The sequence below is a fragment of the Staurois parvus genome, unplaced genomic scaffold (genome assembly GCF_062004578.1).
Source record: "Staurois parvus isolate SC_StPar_1 unplaced genomic scaffold, SC_StPar_1.0 ptg000153l, whole genome shotgun sequence".
Classification (NCBI taxonomy): Eukaryota; Metazoa; Chordata; class Amphibia; order Anura; family Ranidae; genus Staurois; species Staurois parvus.
In genome coordinates, this window is record NW_028317949.1 from 20780602 (window position 1) to 20802621 (window position 22020).

The following is a 22020-nucleotide window of genomic DNA, read 5'->3' on the forward strand; positions in this document are numbered from 1 at the left end:
TGTCATCTTCCTTAATGGTCTCTGGACTGGCCCCAGACATGTGCAGCACCTATCAGTAATAGGACACACTTGCAACTTACTGCCACACTATGGATGTATACTCACAAACCAACGGAAATAAAAGCAGAAAGTGTGGTCCGCAATGACAGCAGATGCAATGCTGTGCTCTTAATAAGGATGAACTGACGCGTTTCGGGAGATGAACCCCCCCTTCCTCATCTCCCGAAGTGTGTCAGTTCATCCTTATTAAGGGCACAGCATTGCATCTGCTGTCATTGCGGACCACACTTTCTGCTTTTATTTCCGTTGGTTTGTGAGTATACATCCATTTGTTTATTCAATAAATACGTGGGTTACCACGGTAATGCACGATGAAAGTGCGCCCTTGTCTGTTTTTGAGCACAGGGATCTCGTTTGTTGTATTGTTGGGTCAGTAGCCAGACCTGAACCTTGTAGCTCTCCCCATTGTGTCTACAGTAGCATTTGCGTAGGCAGGGCAGAGTAGGACTGGCCATAGAGGGATTCTTTGACGCAGTTGGCCAGCTTAAGCATGTATTGCAATATGTGTGAACTAAATATCCCTATTTATTGCATAGTCTGCTTGAAAGGGTATATCCCAGTGTGCAGAGGGTCCTTCAGAATTTCTTGTCTGTTTTTGTTCACCAGTGTCCAGATTTCCCGATCTTTGAAGGGCAGCACCTCTCCGTTTGGCATTCTCAATTTCCTATAGTCTGCATGAAGATTTGAGCGCTGGTTTCATTTGTTTGTTTACTGCCACACTAGCATGTTTTTGTATACCTGTAAAATTAAAAGTCCTGGTTTGACTTGAACACCCCTCGTATATGGCCAACCAATTAAATATCACACCTACAGGACAGTCAGAGTACAGTAAAGGGGAAATTTGTTTTTGGTGATTCAAATCACTACAGGATGACATCACAATTATAAAACCAGCTGACAATTTGAGGGGCAGCAGTCATTATGGATTATAAAAAGCAGACAGGGGATGTTGGATTTGTTATCTGACCACTTCAGTTAGGTGATCAGGACAATTTATGATACCATACCATTCCAGTTTATCATGGAAAGCCTTACTTTAGATATAAAAAAAACAAGACTATGTTCACACAAAGGGCATTGCAGTGGGCAGTTCCGCAATACAATACACTGGCAAAAGTGTTCATTGTCACTATGTTACCTTGAGGAAAAGGCCCCGCGAGGCCCTGAAATGTCAGCATTTTTTGTCTTATGTGACGAGCTTAATGCACATGTACTTGCTGTGCTGGTGACTTTGCTTTTCTACTTTTTCTTTTTTTTTCATAAATTCTATTTTACTGAGTTTTACAGACATTTACAAAACAAGAACAAAGCAGTACAATAGCACTAGTATAAGAACGTAAAAGTCAGTTGTGCTCCATTTCACCAAAAAGTCCATCAAATCACTGTCACCAAAAGAGGTAATCACGGTCACAAAAAGATCAATAGTCAAGTTCCACTACATTTAGCCACAGATGTAAGCCCAGGCCTACCACTCCAATGATACATAAAAGATCAAATAATATTATAACGGCTCACAACAGCAGAGGATGTGTAAGGTTAGATAAAACTGGGAGGTACAAGCATGGTGGAATTAATATTGAAAAGAGTATCAGTTAGGGAGGTTTACTTCGATTTCAATTCATTGAATGAATGGAATTTACCATCAAAGAACAGGTCCCTCAAGACCTTAACTCCTTCGGTCACCCAAACTAAAGGGTCAAGTTGTTCCACAGTGGGTAATGAGACTAGCAGTAATTAGAATTGACCGATGAAAGCACCCAAGTTTGCATTTCCTATTTGTTTAAACAGGCTATACTTGCCTCCAATGCAGCCTACTCCGGAGTTCCTTATGCCCATTGACTTCAAGTCTACCGACCTGCTGAGGGGTTTTTCTATAGATCTGTACCAGTACTGTGACCCATGATTTGGGAAATTGCCTAATTACTTACACTAGAAGTTCTGCTTCCAAACAGACTCCCTTTATTGAACTATGACAGTCCTCTTTGAAAGCTCATGTGAAGAGAAAACAATGGTGTTGTACCTCTGCTTGCTTCAGTTTTCTACAAAAAATGTATTTCAGCTTGATACAGGCCTGTTGTTTTTTCTTTTACACTTTTTTTTTTAATAAACTAGCCCCTACAATTTTTTGGAAAAATATATATTATTCTGGTACCCTCTTGTGATTCTTAGAGACATATGTTGTTGTACCTCTGCTTGCTTCAGTTTTTTAGAAAAAATGTATTTCAGCTTGATACAGGTAGCTTTATTTTTTCTTTAAAAACTAGCTCCTACAAATTTTTGGAAGAATATATATTAATCCGGTACCCTCTTGTGATTCAGAGACAATTTTCTTATTTTTCCTATATATAACATCAGTCACATACCTTAGATACCATGACCAATTTACAAAAGCTGGAGCAAAGAATACTGGAGCCATTGCCCATAGCAACCAATTACATACTTTGCTTCATTTCAAAGCTAAAGCATTATTTGCTATTGGCAAGAGCTCCACTTTTGCTTCTTTGATGCATTTGATGTAAACCAGCCCCATTAAGTAGAAAATATACTTGCCTCTACACTAAGTTATGTCTTTTTAAAGCCTTGGCACTTGTTGCCTTCAAATCTCAGATGTCTTTAATCTTGTTACATGGATTGCCAGTTTTTAAACTGGAAATTCTTTTCATTTTTTAACACACAATACCACAGAAACAGTAATTACTGAAGTAAATTAACACCTTGGGTGTTTTACTTGTATATTATATATAGAAAGTTCTGTCACACAAGATTCGTTGACAAAACACGACCTCTAATTAGTAGAAGGAACCTTAAAAAAAGTATTATTTTACAGATATATTTACCAAAAGAGCTGTTGATGGTTGTTACAGCCTTGCAGCACAGGGAGTAAAAAAAAAAAAAAAAACAAAAAACAAAAAGAATCTAAAAAAGAAGCAAGGCTGACATGACCTCCACTTTTCTGTGTTTCATTATATAGAGCATCTGATTTAATTACCAATTGATATGTTTTTTTTGTTGTTTTGTAACGGGTGTAATGCTGGCCATAGATGGTTCGAACCTTTCAGCAGGGACCAGGCCAAGATTCAAATCATGGCCGGTTTAACAAAACATTTAAAAAGTTACAAAAATAACAAGCATGGTAAAATAAAAACTAAACCCTAAAGAAAAACTCCATACTAAAATAATAATGTGTTCGTGAAATGCCACCAAAGAAATCTTAAAGCTTAACTATGATCAAAATTTTAAATCACATATTCATTTCCACATTGTACTTCAATCATTTCTAGCCCACGCCTATTAATCTGAATGATCTTCAAGTTTGTAAACTTGCATTATTATATATTTACTTCAATGAATTCTGTGACATATTCACTATGCCCTGTGAGTAGGCACTGAGGTGTCACACATTTCACAGAGCCTGCCTTCTGAATTACAGACGTGCTGAGATGAGGCGTTTCAGGAGGCGGAGTCAGTACAGGAACCACTGCTTGCAGACAACAAGGTATCATAGGATATGTAATCCTTATGCTGGCCATACAGAACACAATTTTCTTTAGATCTACCTTTAACTACATAGTGCAAGAGCCTGCCTGATTGCATACAAATTTAGATTAGACCTCATGTCATATGGTTTGGGAAAACTAAAGGAAAATTGTACAATGTATGGCCAGCCTTAGAAATTGAAAATAAACACGAAGGAGAAGCTGCAAAACATGCAGGGAATCCAGGAATCTGTGGAAAACAATGATCAACAGACAGGCAGCACTCATAATCAGAAAGGAGATTTTTCAAGTAATTATATCAGATTAAAAAAAAATAAATAAATATATTGTTCATATTGCCAGTACAATGCTGATGTTGTGAAATGAACATTGATGTTGTGAAATGAACATGCATGCTGTGACCACAGGACTCCTTTAATGCAGCTGCAGGCATTTGCATTGTTGGTTTCTGTGTGGGGTTGTCCTTGGCATATCATAGTTGAAGAGGTCTGGTGACTTAAGAGGTCAAGCCATCAAAGTTTACTTCAGTGGAGAAAGTCTCAAATACATGCGTTAAAAATCTTACTAAAAAAATGCACAGTTCGAGCCATAAAATCATCTTCTAAAATCAGGTCACGTGATCTAGCTACAAGGTTTCCCATTTTTAAAAAATGCAGCCTATGAGGAAGGATTGCTGCACAGGCTTGTATTGGAAATATGTTATGTAGTCAGATAACACTGGGAATAGATTAGTTCTGCATAGCACTTTGAGCTACCTCCATGGGTGGAGGAAGAGGTAGACTGGTTCTGCTGTCGCTGGAAGTTTCTGCCTTCAGTGCTCATTCTGAGCTTTGGTGGTAAAGAAAATGGTCATCCTACAGCATACAGGATATGTTACACAGACTCAGAGAGATAAAGTGAAATGTAAGGCACATATTTTAGGGGAAAGCATTGATTTAAAAAAAAAAAAAAAAAGACCTGGACTTGCATTTTAACCTCCCTAGCGGTATTCCCGAGTGTAGCTCGGGGTAAAATGTCAGTGCCAAAAGCGGTAATCCCGAGCTACACTCGGGCTTACCATGCGGCTCTGCATAGGGAGTCCCTGCAGAGCTTACCTGGTCCTTTGCTCCCGCGGTGTGACCCCTGCAGCGTCCCCGGCCATCTCCTCCGGCCGATGCCGGCATCCGGCTTCTGTGTTCCGGTCCCTGTGACGTCGGGGCGTACGGGTGCCGCCGGCAGCGGGAAATTTGAAAATTTTTAAAAATGTCATTTTTTTCAAAACAAATTTTTCATAGTAAAACATTGCTATTTCAACCCATTTCACATACATTTTGTCCCGAGTGCTTTGTCCTGTCCCCTGTCTGCATTTTGTCTGTTCTTTCTGCCTGGAAACTGAGAAACGTCCATGGCGTCCAAAAAGTGTCCCTTTAGGTCAAAAGCGGGTTTAGATCAGCTAGAGAACAGCGATAGCAAATCAGAACCACTTGCAGAATTGAGTGATGATTCGAGGGGACATTCGTCATCAGACACTGAAAACGATTTTGCAACTTTGCTCAGCAATGTACGAACTTGGCGCTATATTTCAAATTTCAGTGTTTTTGGTTTGATTATATTATTGAATTAAATGTATTATTATAATATTATTATTTTTTATGATTATTTATTAAATTATAATTTATGATTTCGTGTTTCAAATTTTATCATACCCGGGATGTTTAATAGACTCTTGTTCGGACAGATTTCAGTGAGTTATTCCTAAAAATTACAGGCCTACAATAAAAAAACTACATATTTCCATGCAAAATAATGTACCACTTTGAGCACAGAAATATGGACATAATCAGACCGCTATGGAGGTTAAACAATGTTCACCTAGCACAGGGGTAGGCAACCTACGGCTCTCCAGCTGTTGCAGGACTACAAGTTCCATCATGCCTCTGCAAGTCATAGCTGTAACTGTCAGTTTTGTAATGTTGCAATGTCTCATGGGAAATGTAGTTCCACAACAGCTAGAGAGCCACAGGTTGCCTACCCCTGACCTAGCACAATGATAGGAGTTTCCATGATCTGCTCCATTACTCATAGATGGGCACAAACAAATAATAAACACAGTTACTGAAGTGCATATTAGTCACTGCTCCACTGAAAAAGAAAGTGAGCAATAATAATCAGTTGTATTAAGTGATTTCAACAACTCTTCATTGTTTAAACATCCTGTTTTCTTAGCTGGGCTGGGGTTTTACATTAGATGCTCATTAATAACTGTGCTAATACTCGTTCACAAGAAACTCTGCTTCCCATGTCATTCCAGGCAAATGGTAAGTAGAGCGGATACAAACCTGACCAGGGTCATTATACCACAGCTCTTCATGGAGACGGTCAGGATGAGCTTTCTTCCTCTTTATTTCTGCGATCACGTCAAACACTTCAGAGTCCGAGCTGCTGGAGCAGCTATCATCATCCGTATCACAGTCAGAATCACTCGAGCTCTCTGTAAATAAAAGGAACAAGTGAGTCACATCTCAGATATACTATTTTTTCTATCCTTACACGACCAAGGACCCTAACATAATTCTGTGCTTTATCCATGACACATGCTCACAAATCACACAGACTGTTATTATATAGCATTGAGGCAAGATTCTCAGGGTTGCAAAGATATGTCAGTCTGGTACCCAAGCAACCGCAGTGACTGCACTGTGAACCACAGTATAACTTCCAATGCTTTGATAACTCATGCTGTCTCAGCACACATTAAGTATTTGATGTCCTTTCATAAAAACCTCTTCAATTCTGATATGAACCATGTTACATGGCTAATACTCTGAAGATTAAAAACAATACCTTGTCAGCACCATATGAAGAGTCCGTCTAGCACAGGACTGTACAGTCCACTAATCAAATGTGCACAAAGGAAAAGAGGGCTGCACATCACTCTGTATTACCCAAGTGTCTAGAGCTAGCCAGAGCAGGCAAAAGTGAGAAATCAACCCTGCAGCCCCGATCCTCCTCTTCTCGGGTCCCTTGCTGGTGCTCCAGGCCCCTCCCTCCTGCCTAGTGCCCCACAGCAATTAGCTTGCTAAGGGAGCACCCGAGCTGCTACTCTGTGTATCCATTCACACACAAAGTGTGCCTCGGCTCCACCCCCATTCTCTCCTCACTGGCTGTTATCGACAGTAGCGGGAGCCAATGGCTACCGCTGCTGTCTCAGACAATGAGGAAGTAGAGACCCGGGAGAGCAGAGGCTCCCGTGCACATCGCTGGATTGAGATGGAGCTCAGGTAAATTTTAGAGGGGGGAGCTGCTGTACACAGGTTTTTTACCTTCATTCATAGAATGGATGATGGTAAAAAAAACCTTGAGCCTATACTTAAACTGTTGGCTTGGTTATACAAATGTAGACACTGGGGTACTTGAAATACCAGGGGCTTCTTTAAAAATGTGCGATGTTGTCACAGACGACATGATAAATTAAAAAAAAAAACAACTCTCCACTAAGCATGCTTATGTGAAATAAGGTATCCTCTTACCTCTGAAAACGTGTTACAAACCAAATACGTATATATAAAAAAAAAAAAGTCCAATCCTTCTGTAATGCTGTTAAATACGTGTGTACTGAAAGCACCCAAATACACAGTTGATCTAAACGTGTAACGCGTTTACTTGCCTAAAGATTTGTAATTCTGTTCAGCCACTGCTGAGGTTGTCTTAGAACTGTCAGACAAAATAGCCAGGTCCTTGAGTTCACTCTTTTACCACTGAGGTTAATTAAATGCAACCTAATAAAGAACCTGACACAGCCTGTGACTGGATGCCATGCTGATGCGGTCAACCCAGTGCTTTTTTTCTTCTAAAAGCAAGTTTCTGACTTGACAGCCTAAGAGTGCTGTACCTTCCTCTCTCAGCCCTGCTGTACTTAACCAATAGCAGTTTGGCGGCCAGGAAAAGGCTGTAGATTTCCGGGTGGACGCCATATGGCATCCTCCTGCACATGCGCAGTTTTCACGCCTGCAGAGCCAAGCAGCGGCGCGATCTGTCATCGGCTGTGTACCTCGGACATGGCCTAGGACAGATCTGAGTACCGGCCCCCGTTGCCGGTACCATGTGACCTGCTGTAACCAATCACAGCAGGTCACATGAGAGTTGTATACAATGGATGGCTTAATTCGTGCCATCCATTGTATACTAGTGTCTAGCTGTGAATGGTCACAGCGATCACATGCACAAGTCATGTGATTAGCTGTGGCCAAATCACAGCTAAGCACAAAAAAAACAAAAACCCAGAATGAATCGATGTCATTCAGGTAAATGCTTGCTTATAGCAAAGTAATTCTTTGCTATAAGCAAATTGTGTAAAAAAAAAAAAAAATACTGATCACTTCTCCAAAGTAGTACAATGTTACTATGGTAACATTGTACTACTTTGGGCATAGTGAAATATGAAAAAAAATCTTAAAAAAAAAAAATGTAATAAAAAATTAAAAATAATAATAAAAAAAAAAAAAAAAAATATATATATATATATATATATATATATATATTTATTTTTTCATACTGTCACCAGTCAGTGTCCCTGATCACCGCCATGCCAGTTATATGATGACGCTGTACTGCACTGGTGACAGTATGTAAAAAAAAAAATTGTTTATAAATAATTTTTTTAAATTTTTCATTTTCTGAAAAATGACAAAAAAAATACAACTTCAAAAAACTCGCCATGCCTCTTATGAAGTACCTCGGACTGTCTACTCTGCAAAAAGGGGTCATTTGGGGATATCTGTACTGTTCTGACATTCTTAGACCTCAAGAAATTAGATTGGCTGTCAGTACTTCAGGATTGATCAATATTCAGATCTATCCCATAGTTTGTGAACTCTATAACTTTCCTACAGACTAAAAAATACATCCTAATTTGGGTTATTTTCACCAAAGACATGTAGTAGAATACATCTCGGCCTAAATTTATGAAGAACAATTATTTATTTGTAAACTTTTATAACAGAAACAAAGAAAAACGTGGGTTTTTTTTCAAAATTTTCAGTCTTTTTTTGTTTATTTAGCAAAAAAAAAAAAACAGAAATACAGTGTGCACTTGAACGCATTTGTGTTCATGAGCCCTTGCGTTTGCTCTCCTGGGTAGTGAGATCACTCCAGACCACTGGAGATTGGACTGCATAGTATATGGGCATTGCTACTGTAAACACAATCATGCTACACATTAGCAAACACATCCTAAACTTATTTATTTATTTCAGGTACTTATATAGCGCTGTCAATTTATGCAGCGCTTTACACATATATATTGAACATTCACATCAGTCCCTAACCCTCAAGGGGTGTACAATCTAAGGCCCCTAACTGACATTCATACATACACAAATTAGGGCCAATTTAGACAGGAGCCAATTAACCTACCAGCATGTCTTTGGAGTGTAGGAGGAAAGCAGAGCACCCGGAGGAAACCCACGCAAGCACAGGGAGAACATGCAAACTCCATGCAGGAGGCGTCATGGTCAGGAATCCAACCCATGACCCATTAACTGCAAGGCAGACGTGCTAACCACTAAGCCACTGTGCCGCCCAATGTATTAAATGCATTAGGTTAGCTTAAAGCAAGGTAAGAACAGTAATAGTCACGTTCAGTAAAAGGTTGGTCATAGCAAATGCACTCAAATAACATAAGGTAAAATGTGAGGCATTCAAGCTGCCACAGTCTGCACGCGCACCCTTCATAAATGGATATAAGGTAGCCTAAATTCAAAGAAAATGACAATTATACTGTGTATTTTACTGGTGATATCAACTTTAAGAAATGTGCTTATTTTATCTATATATTATACCCAAGCTTCATTTTTTATTATAAAAACTGACATTGAAATAACTTCGTAACACTTCTTAATGGCGATCTAAATCACTGAAATTGTCTTTCCAGCAAGGTTAATGATATGTTATAACATTGGCAACTACCCTGTGAAAAAGTCTTTCATGAGGTAGGGGGTTTAATGAAATAATTTTAATGGAAGCAAAACCAGAACAAGTTCAGAAGGCTCAAGGAAACTGCAGCCTTTGATGATTCATTAATTCAACTTAAGAATAATTTGCTGGACCTTGAGGTTAAGATATCTCAAGGTGTGTTATTCTTCATGGACGTTTTCAGGTATTATATACTTCCCACTTCTCTTTAATGAGGTAAAAGGATCTTAACTTGAACACATAAAACTGAAATTATTTATGTAGGCTAATACTCTGTAAAGGCTTGTACTATGCAACTATTTAGAAACTAGTTACAAAAATGGAAAAGTTCATTTTTGTTCAATAAACTAGCTATTTTGCATTTAACAATCTGTGGACAAAAAGGTATTATTTTTGTAACTCCGCCTTTCCAAATTGTCGAGTTATACCTGTCACCCAAAGCAGGGGTCAGGTATGTGATGACTAGCCTAGTTTTAAAATGCTAAAATATGGTTACATAAAAATGTTATACGAACACCCACTGTTTCCATAGAGAATTACACTACTCTAAAGCCTCATTCAGGGCGCAGACACTCAGTTAGTGACTGGGCACCTTGTTTATGCAGCTTTAGCCGCTAGTCTATGTCTATGGGGATTCAGCAGCTGAACAGACACAGCCAGTCATGCTTTCAGTTTTGTTGCAAAATGGAACAGTGTTTGAGGTGCCATTAAGAATGAATGGCACCCAAACATGGTGCATTTTGCTATGATTGCAGTGCGATTTGGAATCGTGGGCAGAATCGCCACAAATCTGTCCACAAATTCAAAGTCACTATATGTGAATGCGGCCTGAGAAGTGATTGTAAACCCTGTCCTTGTAAAACATTATAAATACCTTTTTTTCCATTTTTTAAAAGTGATCACATTCCCTCTGTTCTCAGCTGCATAGAAAGCTGGGGGAGGTGGAAAAGCAGTACACCGATCTTCCCAGTGAATGGCTGGGGGGGGGGGATTTGTGCCAGGACAAGTCTGATCATTGGAGAGTAGGCAGAGGGCCTGGCATAGCTAGAAAACTGACCATACTTTTCTCTCATGCCTACTGTGGTCATTTTTTAATCGGAAAGCAGAGGGACTGTCAGGAACACCAGCAATTTCACGCAAAACAAACAATACAAAGAGAACAGGATACCTGTTCATACAAGTACATGTTACAGCAGGTACATATCAGGAATATTAAATGTTGGGTTTTCATATTCTTTAGGTTTGGTTAAAGCACATCTAAAGACCAAGTGTTGCCAGGAATGCCAATAACAGTGCTGATAGCTAAGCCCTCTGCAATGTCTTTGTGTCCCACTGTAGTGCGAGCAGGCAGAGCCTAATAATTGTGACAACCCTGCTAAAAATTCAAAAGCAGTGCAGCAGTGTTGTCACTCCATTGCAGGAAGGTGCATAAGGTGGGCTTTAAAAGGCAAGATCAACAGGTATTTGTGAGACTTAATAAGTTTTTCCTTAGTCCTCCCACAATTAAGTAATGTGGCACATAATTTTTTTTAATGTGAAGCCAGTTTTACTTTAAAGTGCGTCTATAGACATTATAAACATCATTTGAAGAATGGAGAAAATTGTACGTCTACATTCAGGTTTCTGTCTTCCAAATGCCAGCACACAATTCACAAAGCTAACACTCCTGGATAATGACACCTATTTTCAAAAAAGTGACAGATTTGAGATGAGCCCAATAAAAATTAAAAACTACAATCACATTGCTAAAATTAAGATACATGAAGAGACAATAAATGATATCCTTATTCTTCAAAAATAATGCAAACACATCTACTACTTAATGGCCCAGTAAGCTATTTTTCATGAAATTGTTTCTCCTGAATATCATCTATTTTGTATAAAGTAGGCAAGGGTTAGAACTCCTGTGAAGGTTTTATTATTTTCTGTGATCAGGATATTCACCCTCTTTTTGTCATACTGACCCCTTGTCACTAGGAAAGAAAGTGATTGGAAGTTCAAAATTTTATCAATACAGGAGTCAAGGGGAAAAATTCCAAAGCCGACGCCAGCTCTATTGACACCTGTGTTTTAGGGATTTTTCTCTGATAGGGGAGCGATTTACTCTCACTTCCTCTTGTTCTCTCCAACTGACACAGATAACAAAAAGAAAAAAAAATTGCCTGGATCCAAAATTAAAAAAATAAGTTTCAGCTCCAGATACAAGTTACGGCATACAGTTAGGTCCATATATATTTGGACACAGGCACAATTGTCATACTTTTGGCTCTGCTTTGCCACCAGAAAAAATTAAAATGAAACAATACAAAATGAATTTGAAGTGCAGACTTTCAGCTTTAATTCAAGGGAATGAACAAAAATATCAAGTGCAAATTTTAGGAACTGCAACCATTTTTATACACAGTCCCTCCATTTTTGGGGGCTCAAATGTAATTGGACAAATATAATCATAAATAAATTGTTAATTTTTAATATTTCGTTGAGAATCAGGTGATTGACTCAGCCATTGCAGAATATTCCACTTCTATTCTTTCAAAAGCTCCTGGGTTACTTTCGCAGTGTGTTTTGGATCATTGTCCATCTGTACTGTGAAGCACCATCCAATCAACTTTGATGCATTTGGCTGAATCTGGGCTGACAGTATATCTCTAAACACTGCAGAATTCATCCGGCTGCTTCTGTCACATCATCAATAAACACCAATGACCCAGTGTCATCACACTGCCTCCACCATGTTTTACAGATGATGTTGTGTGCTTTGGATCATGAGCTGTCCCAAGCCTTCACCACACTTTTTTATTCCCATCATTCTGGTACAGATTAATTTTAGTTTCATTCGTCCAAAGAATGCTTTTCCAAAACTGGTTTGGCTTTTTTAGATTTTTTTTGGCAAAGTCTAATCTGGCTTTTCTATTCTTCAAGTTTATGAATGGTTTGCACCTTGTGGTGAACCCTCTGTATTTGCTCTCGTGAAGTCTTCTCTTGATTGTAGATTTTGACAATGATACGCCCACCTCCTGGAGAGTGTCCTTCACCTGTCTGGATGTTGTGAATGGGATTTTCTTTACCATTGAGAGGATCCTGTGATCATCCACCACTGTTGTCTTCCGTGGACGTCCATGCCTCTTTTATGTTGCTGAGCTCACCAGTGCGTTCTTTTATCCTCAGAATGTACCAAACTGTTGATTTGGCCACTCCTAATGTTGCTGCTATCTCTGTGATGGATTTATTTAGTTTTTGAAGCCTTACAATGGCCTGTTTCACTTGTATGGACAGCTCCTTTGAACACATGATGTAGGTTCACAGCAATAGTTTCCAAATGCAAATACCACACTTAGAATCAACTCCAGACCTTTTACCTGCTTAATTGATGAAGAAATAACGAAGGAGCAGCCCACACCTTGCCATGAAACAGCTTTTGATTCAACTGTCCAATTACTTTTGGTCCCTTGAAAAAGGGGGGAATGACTATGCTTAAGAGATGTAATTCCTAAACCCTTCCTCCACTTTGGATGTACATACCCTCCAATTAAACCTGAGAGTGTGTACTTTCAGCCCATATACATTATATAACTATAGCTTGACTATGTTTTGGTAAATGCCTGAAAAAAACTAAAATTGTGCCTGTGTCCAAATATAAATGGACCTAACTGCATCTAATATCCTTCTCCTCATAGGGATGAATTGTGGTATTATGCATATTTTCTTTCTTCATTATGGTCAGAAAAAAACACCAATAAAAATAATGATTTAAGATGTTTAAAAAGTAATCTAATAAAAATATTGTTTAAAAATATTTTTCACAGTTGGTATTTCCACTCACTTAGTGGAAATTTCACTTACTTCCTTTCATGTTTCTAGAATAGAGAGCAAATGGAAATTGATTTATTGGAAAACAAAAGGCAATAAATATCTAAGAGAGGTTCTAACATTTCCCTCCCATATTTAAGACTAAAAAAAAATGTGTGCGTGATAATTATTAAATGCCAGTGACTTTGCTTCAATCAATCGTATATCTCCTGACTGGGACAAACAACCCAAGTCAAAAAGGAAAAAGATAATGGTTCCAGCCAATCAAAAAAAGGAGGTCTGATGCTATTGTATTCCAAAAATTCCAGCACAAAATTGCAGTCTTTCTTCTACATTCTGTACAAAAAACACAATTTCCTATACAAAGAGTTTGCCAAATACTGTATATACCATGCAAAATGACATTTCCTTAAAAGAACACTTACATTTTGTTTAAAGCACTAAACATAGCTCAGCTTAGAAAGCACACAAAAAAAAGAAATTAGTCACACAAAAAAAAGAATTTTTTTTTTTTTTTTTTTTTTTTTTTAGAAAGAGACCATTTAGCAGATACATTTAATAAAAATGGGAGAACTGGTTGACACAACTCAAGGTCTCTAACATGATATGACTGTATAGGTTCATTAACCACATACTGGAAACAGGCAATTTATAGCTTTTCTGCCAGGAGTTCCAACTGTTTTCTCCGTTTCCTTTTTAAATATAAAGGAATTTCTCTTCTAGTGCCTGTTTCTTATCTCCCAATACTTTGTAATTCTTTATTTATATCATTATGGATTTATGCACGTAGTGCTAAGACACAAATCAGTAGTTCCTTTACTGAAAAGTATACGTTTCTTCCAAATCTACTATAGATGCATGTTTTATATGACATGATCTAACTGCGAACAAAGCTATATACCTCACTCATGATGTCATGTAATACTGGCATGCCTTGAATTATTTAAATGTTAGATCACTGGATATATTTGTGATGTAACTCATATCTCAAATATTACAGTTGTGAATGTATGGATCCACTATGGTGTGACTACTTCGTATCTTGTACCTCGATTCGATTTAATAAAAACTTCTGAAATAAAAAGGTATAGTTATGAAAGCAATGATGCACTAACACTAATAATTAAATAAAAATATAAATTAAAAAAAAACACCACTTAGAACACTTATGACTGTGAAAGAACAACCAATAATATACTTAAATGGCAAAAGAGGAAGCTCATCGGGACTGACTCCTTCATGAGACAGTAAACTATAACTTTAGATATAAAACAAAGATTTGTCAGTCACAGATAAACCTTTATATTTTATAGTTTAATACATAAAAAAGAACTTTGAAGAGAATATCAAGAACACCAACACTACTATAAAAAAGTTAGATCTATATAGCAAAAGCACATAACAAGAAGATAATCTTCTCACCAAAATCTTCATCTAATTTGGTCTTTGGCGGCTCCCACGCCGGTCTGGCAGCTCTTGCTTTTGTCTGACGCTTGCCAAGTTCCTCTTCAAACTTGTCATACAAATCCCGTAACCTGCTTGTTCCAACCACAGTGGAGTCACCCTTTGAAGAAATATCAGAGTGATGTGACTGAGTGACAGAGTATGGATGCGTGAACTACTTACTGACTGTCAGATTGCAACTGTGAAAGGATCTGCCATTGCAACTCATGTTACAGTTAAAACCAGAAAACCGTTTCACTTTTATGTAAATGTCTATTTCTTAAAGCGGTGGTAAACGTTCAAAAAAAAAAAAAGAAAAAGGAAAAAAAAAATACCTCCTGCAAGGTATAACATAATCTGCTAGTATGCATCACATACTAGGACATTATGAAATACTTACCTTAAAACAAAGTCCTCCAGCAGGACTCGGTCACTGCTGACAGGGTTTCCATCTTCACCAAGTCTTCCTTCTGGATTCGCAAGCTCTGGCCTTCTGAATGGCTGAACCACAATGGCATCATTCCTGCGCCTGCACACGGGAGTTACGACCATGGTACAGAGGCTCTGAAAGGACAGCACGAGTATGTCGTCCCTTCAGCATGCATGCACTGGTGACGTCACTGGCTTCAGTAACAGAGAATATCTCCTAAACGGTGCATCTTTAGAAGATATTCCTTGTACCTACAGCTAACCTTTATTATATGTTTACCTGTAGCTACAAGTATACCAGCGGAGTTTAACCACTTGAGCTCCAGAAGATTTACCCCCCTTAATAACCAGGCCTCTTTTTGCTACTCAGTGCTGCACTAATTCAACTGATAATTGCGCGGTCATGCAATGCTGCACCCAAACGAAATTTACGTCCTTTTTTTCACACAAATAGAGCTTTCTTTCGGTGTAATTTGATCACCTGTGCGCTTTTTATTTTTCAAGCTATAAACCAAAAAAGGCCAAAAATTTTGACGAAAAACAATATTTTTTACTTTCAGCTATAAAAAATATATAGTAAACTCAAAGTTGGTTATAAATTTAGGCCAAAATGTATTCTGCTCCATGTTTTTGGTAAAAAAAATCCCAATAAGTGTATATTGATTGCTTGTGTGAAAGTTATAGCGTCTACAAACTATGGTATAGATACTGCAATTTAAGCCATTTTTCTGCTATACAGCGCTGCGCTAGTTTAACGGACAATTGCGCGGTCATGCAATATGGTACATAAATGAAATTTACATCCTTTTTTTCCCCACAAATTGAGCTTTCGGTGGTATTTGATCGCCTGTGCGGTTTTTATTTTTTGCGCTATAAAAAAAAAGGCTGACAATTTTGAGGAAAAAAAAACAATATTTTGGACTTTTTGCTATAAAACATGTCCAGTAAAAAAAAAATGCAAAAATCAAATTTAGTCACAAATTTCTGCCAAAATGCATTCTGCGACATGTCTTTACTAAAAAAAAACCCAATACGTGTAAATTAATTGGTTTATGTGAAAGTTATAGCGTTTACAAATGGCGGGAAAGATACTGGGATTTTTAGGGTTTTTTTTATACTAATAATGGCGGCGATCAGTGACTTATGGCAGAGACCAGCGACTTATGGCGGGACTGCGGCGGACATTCTGACATTGGGGGGTACTGACTTGGGGTCACTGACATCCCCAAAAACACTAATACAGTGATCAGTGCAAAAAAAAAAACTGACACTGTACTAATGGCAATGGGGAGGAAGGGGTTAACTTTATTTAGCAGGGAAGGGTTATAGGAGTGAGGGGAGTGTTTTACTAGGAGGCGGGGGTGTGTACTGGATGGGACAAGGCTGATCGGGAGAGAGAAACTGTTCTTTCTCGATCAGCTCATCCTCGAGCTGACAGGGAAGTGACAGACAGCACAGCTACTGCAGCTGTTCTGTCTGTCACTGTTTGCCACCGATCACCGGGACATAGCCGCTAAGGACCGGCTGTGACCCGGCGACTCACATCTGCGGCGATCGGCGGGACAGATAGGGCGGCGGCGCGCCTCGCGCACGCCCCCTATTTGTTTACAAAACACACGTTTTAAAACGTGGTTTTGCCTGCGAATGCCGCCCTGCCGCCGTATATGTACAGTGGCTGGGCGGCAAGCAGTTAATACCACTTTAAATAAAATTCCTCTTTAACCTTTATTGTTAATATATCAGGTATAACTGCAGAATTTGTGTACAAATAAAAAAAATATACAACAGAAATGTATTTAGCTCCAGTTCATTTAAACAGTTTAGAATGCAAAAAAATCAATAGCGTAGCATTTGTGTATTTACATTGAACACAAAGTTCAACAATTTTTTACAATTTGAAAAACAGTGTATGGGAAATTCTGGCTAATATCAACCTAGAAAGAGACATGGCAGCTGGTAATACTATCAAGAGTTATTGCTGGCTGGATTAACAGGTTCCCGTTTAAAGGGTCAAGCCACCCAAAACTGATATTTTAGTTTTTATTCAATGCTGGAGAGTAAAACAAGTATATCTCTTGGGGCATTAAGTGGCAAGATTACAGGGTGGGTAGGAACCCTCATAATTCCCAGGTTTCTATAAAAAAATAAATAAAAAAAAAAGTTTTTTTCTAAGGCAGGAAAATTTTACTGCAAAGAAACTAAGGGTTTTCTCAACCTACTAGACCCAGGGGAAGATTTGGCCTGGGATTCACACCCATCCAGCTCTCATGGCAGGGACAGTTGTGAAACAAAGAACATTTACAGTGGAACGTTAAAAAATAATGTTTAGCTAGGAATCTACATTCCACATTAATAATTATACTACCAAAATTAGTGTGTGCTGTAAATTTCCTCCATTATTGTTCCTGTGTCTTCTTGCTGGAGACTGAGCAGCAGTAAATCTTTAGGCTGCCAGCAGACTGGCATCTACATTTTCGGCACAGTGCCAAAAAATACAAAGCAGCTGGACATGTGCAGAGCAGGGCGAGACAGTGTATTATTGGATTTTATACAGTATAGGCATTTATTTTTAATGTTCTACATAGCTAAACCTGCAAAAGAGGCCACCTTGAAGTGATCAAGCAGGCATTTTCTGACTAAAGTTTCACTTTAACATGTTAACGTATGCCACAGTGTAGCAGGGATTGGTGGACATTGTAAAAGGCGGGCGTCATCTTAGAGAAAAGAGTTTATTTTAACACCACATTAAAAACTCCCGCCCAGTATAAACAGGTGGGGATCTGGAATTACCCTCAATATTCAATCAAACAAGCCAATAATTTTGAATGTCAAAGCGGAACATTGTTTTGCATGGAAATTTGTTGTTTGATATTGTAGGCCTGTAATTCTTAGAAATAACTCACTTAAATCTGTCCAAACAAGAGTCTAGTAAACATCTCGGGTAAGATAAACACACAAAATCATAAAATATAATAAATAATAATACATTTAATTCAATAATGTCAGTGTCTGATGATGAATTTCCCCACGAATCACTATCGCTCAATTAGCGGTTTTCTAGCTGATCTAAAACTGCTTTTGACCTAAAGGGACACTTCTTGGATGCCATGGACATTAAGTTTCCAGGCAGAAAGAACAGTAAAAGTGCAGGCAGGGCACAGGACAAAGCACTCGGGACAAAATTTAAGTGAAATGGTTTGATACAGTAATGTAATTCTAACAGATTACAATGTATTGTGTGTATGTCATACTTTTACTTTTTTGAATTTCATGGCGGTTCCGCCCCCGTGCGTACCGACGCTCACAGGGAACAGAACCCGGAAGAGCATCCGGCCAGCATCAGCCGGAGGACATGGCCGAAGGACAAAGAGGAAGGACATCGTGGGATTGCAGGACAAGGTAGGGATCAGGGGGAAAGCAGGAGAAGAACTATGGAGTAATCCCGAGAGTGGCTCGGGGTTACTGCTTTTGCTACTGTAAATTAAGCCCGAGCCACACTCGGGATTTCCGCTAGGAAGTTTAAAGTGTTACTAAACCCAGGACCCTGCATTCACTATATCTGGTCTCTCACAGTACACAGAACATGGAAGTGTTTTTGTTATGTTATGTTACTAAATATAAACTGCTAAATGCCTTTTCTCATCAGCAGTTAGAGCAGTCTTGTGACTTCTATCAGTGTCCAGCAGAGCGCTGGTTAAATTGTAGGAGGAGTTTTCTTTCTGCTGTGGGAGGATACAAAACCCCTAACCTCTGTCTGGACAGTGCTGATCACATACACTCTCCCAGGAAAAAAAAATATATATATTACACACTAAACTGAGCATGTGCAGAATGGCTATGGTTCAGTCTGTCATATAAGATAAGACATGGACATTTGAACAAGAGGATTAGCAGAGAAGGATAACATTTTTACACAATGCAGAGGATTGACCCCTTAGGTTCCACAGTGAGCATGCTTTATTGCATATACAGACTGATTTTACTGCTGTGGGTTTAGTAACACTTGAGGAAGATTCCCCACTAATTTTCTTAAATCAACTGATGAGTTCTTTATTTGTGCTAATTTGAAGAAATAAAAAGCAATAGTGTGCAAAAAAATGTATTATTAATAAAATCAGTGCAAAATGCTAATGAAATATAATAGGTGATGCTAAATAATAAACAAATCAAAATAGCAATACAATGATCTAATTCAAAATAATGGTTAGAAATTCAAACCAGAAATTAGCTTTGGGAATATTTAAAAGAGAATCCCCCCCCCCCCCCAGAGAATTGAAATGATTTCACATCAATCCTGGTGCTAACCATAACTGTTATCAGACTAAACGGTTTAGCTGGAGATATAAGTCAGTATAGATTGCCTACAGAAGAATGAAGGTTATGCGTTACCGATATTTGCTATGGTATCAGCTCTTTGGCCAGTTCACTTCTGTGTGTGTGTCTATCTATTGTTTTCTTTAATATCATGCTGGAAATCTATACTGATATGGACTGGGTAATATGTTAGGAACACAAGCATGCCCCATCGTTTGATGGAAATAAAAATTAACAAGCCACAGAGGACAGAATTCAAAGACACCCCGAAAATCAAAGTGAAAAACTGATGCAGCAGGCTAGTCCATTTTGCTGACATTTCATTGCAGCAACTCAAAATGGTACTCAGTAGTTTGTATGGCCCCCACGTGCTTGTATGCATGCCTGACAATGTTGTGGTATGCTCCTAATGAAATGATGGATGGTGTCCTGGGGTATTTCCTCCCAGATCTGGACCAGGGCATCACTGAGCTCCTGGACAGTCTGAGGTGCAACCTGGCGGCGTCGGATGGACAGAAACATGATATCCCAGAGGTGTTCTATTGGATTTAGGTTAGGCGAGCGTGGGGGCCATTCAGTGGTATCAATTCCTTCATCCTCCAGGAACTGCCTGCACACTCTTGACACATGAGGTCGGGTATTGGCATTCACCAGGAGGAACCCAGGACCCCCTGCACCAGCAGAGGGTCTGACAGTGGGTCCAAGGATTCCATCCCGATTCCTAATGGCAGTCAGGGTGCCATTGTCTAGCCTGTGTGTCCCTCCATGGATAAGCCTCACCAGACCATCACTCACTGACCTATCACCAAAAAGGTCATGCTGAATGATGTTACATGCAGCATAACATTCTCCTATCCTCCTAGATTGTAAGCTCGTAAGAGTAGGGCCCTCTTACCCCTCGTACATTGTTTGTTGTTGTTGTACTGTGCCATGTATTGTCCCCCCTATTGTACAGCGCTGAGCAAACCCTTTGGCGCTATATAAACTCGTAGTAATAATAATAATAATAATAGGCTTCTTCAGACCCTTTCACCTCTGTCACATGTGCTCAGGGTAAACCTGCTCATATCTGTGAAAAGCACAGGGTGCCAGTGGTGGACCTGCCAATTCTGGTGTTCAATGAAAATGACAATCAAGCTCTACGGTGTCGGGCAGTGAACACAGGACCCACTAGAGGATGTCGGGCCCCCAGGCCACCCACCCTCATGAAGTCTGTTTCTGATTGTTTGGTCAGAGACGTTCACACCAGTGGCCTGCTGGGGGTTATTTTATAGGACCCTGGCAGGGCTCATCTTGTTCCTCCTTGCACAAAGGATCAGGTTGTTGGGTCCATGTATCGCCTCATGCTACCAGTAGTGACACTGACCCTAGCCAAATGCAAAACTAGTGAAAAACAGTGAGCAAAGATGGAGTAGGGAAAAAAATGTCAGTGGCCTCCACCTGTAAAACCATTCCTGTTTTGAGGGTGGTCTCATTGTTGCCCATCTAGTGCACCTGTTGTCAATTTCATTAACACCAAAGCAGCTGAAACTGATTAACAACCCCCTCTGCTACTTAATTGACCAGATTGATATCCCAGGAGTTTAATTGACTTGTTGCCACCTGTGCAATAAGTCCATCCGTGAAATTTCCTTGCTCCTAAATATTCCAAAATCAACTGTTAGTGGTATTATAACAAAGTGGAAGCAAATGGGAACAGCAGCAACACAAAGTGGTAGGCCATGTAACATGACAGAGCAGGATCAGTGCATGCTGAAGCGCACAGAATTCTGCAGTCTATAGCTAAAGACCTCCAAACCTGGTGTGGCCTTCAGATTAGCACAATAACAGTGCGTAGAGAGCTTTTTGGAATGGGTTTCTATGGCCGAGCAGCTGCATCCAAGCCTTGCATCACCAAGTGCAATGCAAAGCGTCAGATGCAGTGGTGTAAAGCAAGCCGCCATTGAGCAGTGCAGACATGTTCTCTAGAGTGACGAAGCACGCTTCTCTGTCTGGCAATCTGATGGACGTGTCTGGGTTTGGCAGTTGCCAGAAGAATGGTACTTGCCTGGTGTGGGGTTGTTTTTCAGGGGTTGGGCTTGGTCCCTTAGTTCCAGTGAAGGGAACTTTTAAGGCGTCAGCATACCAAGACAATTTCATGCTCCCAACTTTGTGGGAAGAGTTTGGGGATGGACCCTTCCTGTTCCAACATGACTGCGCACCAGTGCACAAAGCAAGGTCCATAAAGACATGGATGAGCGAGTTTGGGGTGAAGGAACTTGACTGGCCTGCACAGAGTCCTGACCTCAACCTCATAGAACACCTTTGGGATGACTTAGAGTGAATCCTGCCTTCTCGTCTGACATCAGTGTCTGACCTCACTAATGCATTTCTGGAAGAATGGTCAAACATTCCCATAGACACACTCCTAAACCTTGTGGACAACCTTCCAAGAAGAGTTGAAGCTGTTATAGCTGCAAAAGTTGGGCCAACTCAATATTAAACTCGAAGGACTAAGACTGGTATGCCATTAAAG

The 22020-nt window shown here is 39.4% G+C and overlaps 1 protein-coding gene across 1 annotated transcript in view; it reads right to left on the bottom strand.

Annotated features, from left to right (window-relative positions):
* DROSHA (drosha ribonuclease III) overlaps positions 1-22020 on the bottom strand; it is a 392901-nt gene that overhangs the window by 329419 nt on the left and 41462 nt on the right. Inside the window, exons 5-6 of the mRNA XM_089674845.1 lie at positions 14742-14883; positions 5876-6027 (exon numbers count right to left, since the gene is read on the bottom strand). Coding sequence (XP_089530971.1) covers positions 5876-6027; positions 14742-14883 — 294 coding nt within the window. The remainder of the gene's footprint in view (positions 1-5875; positions 6028-14741; positions 14884-22020) is intronic.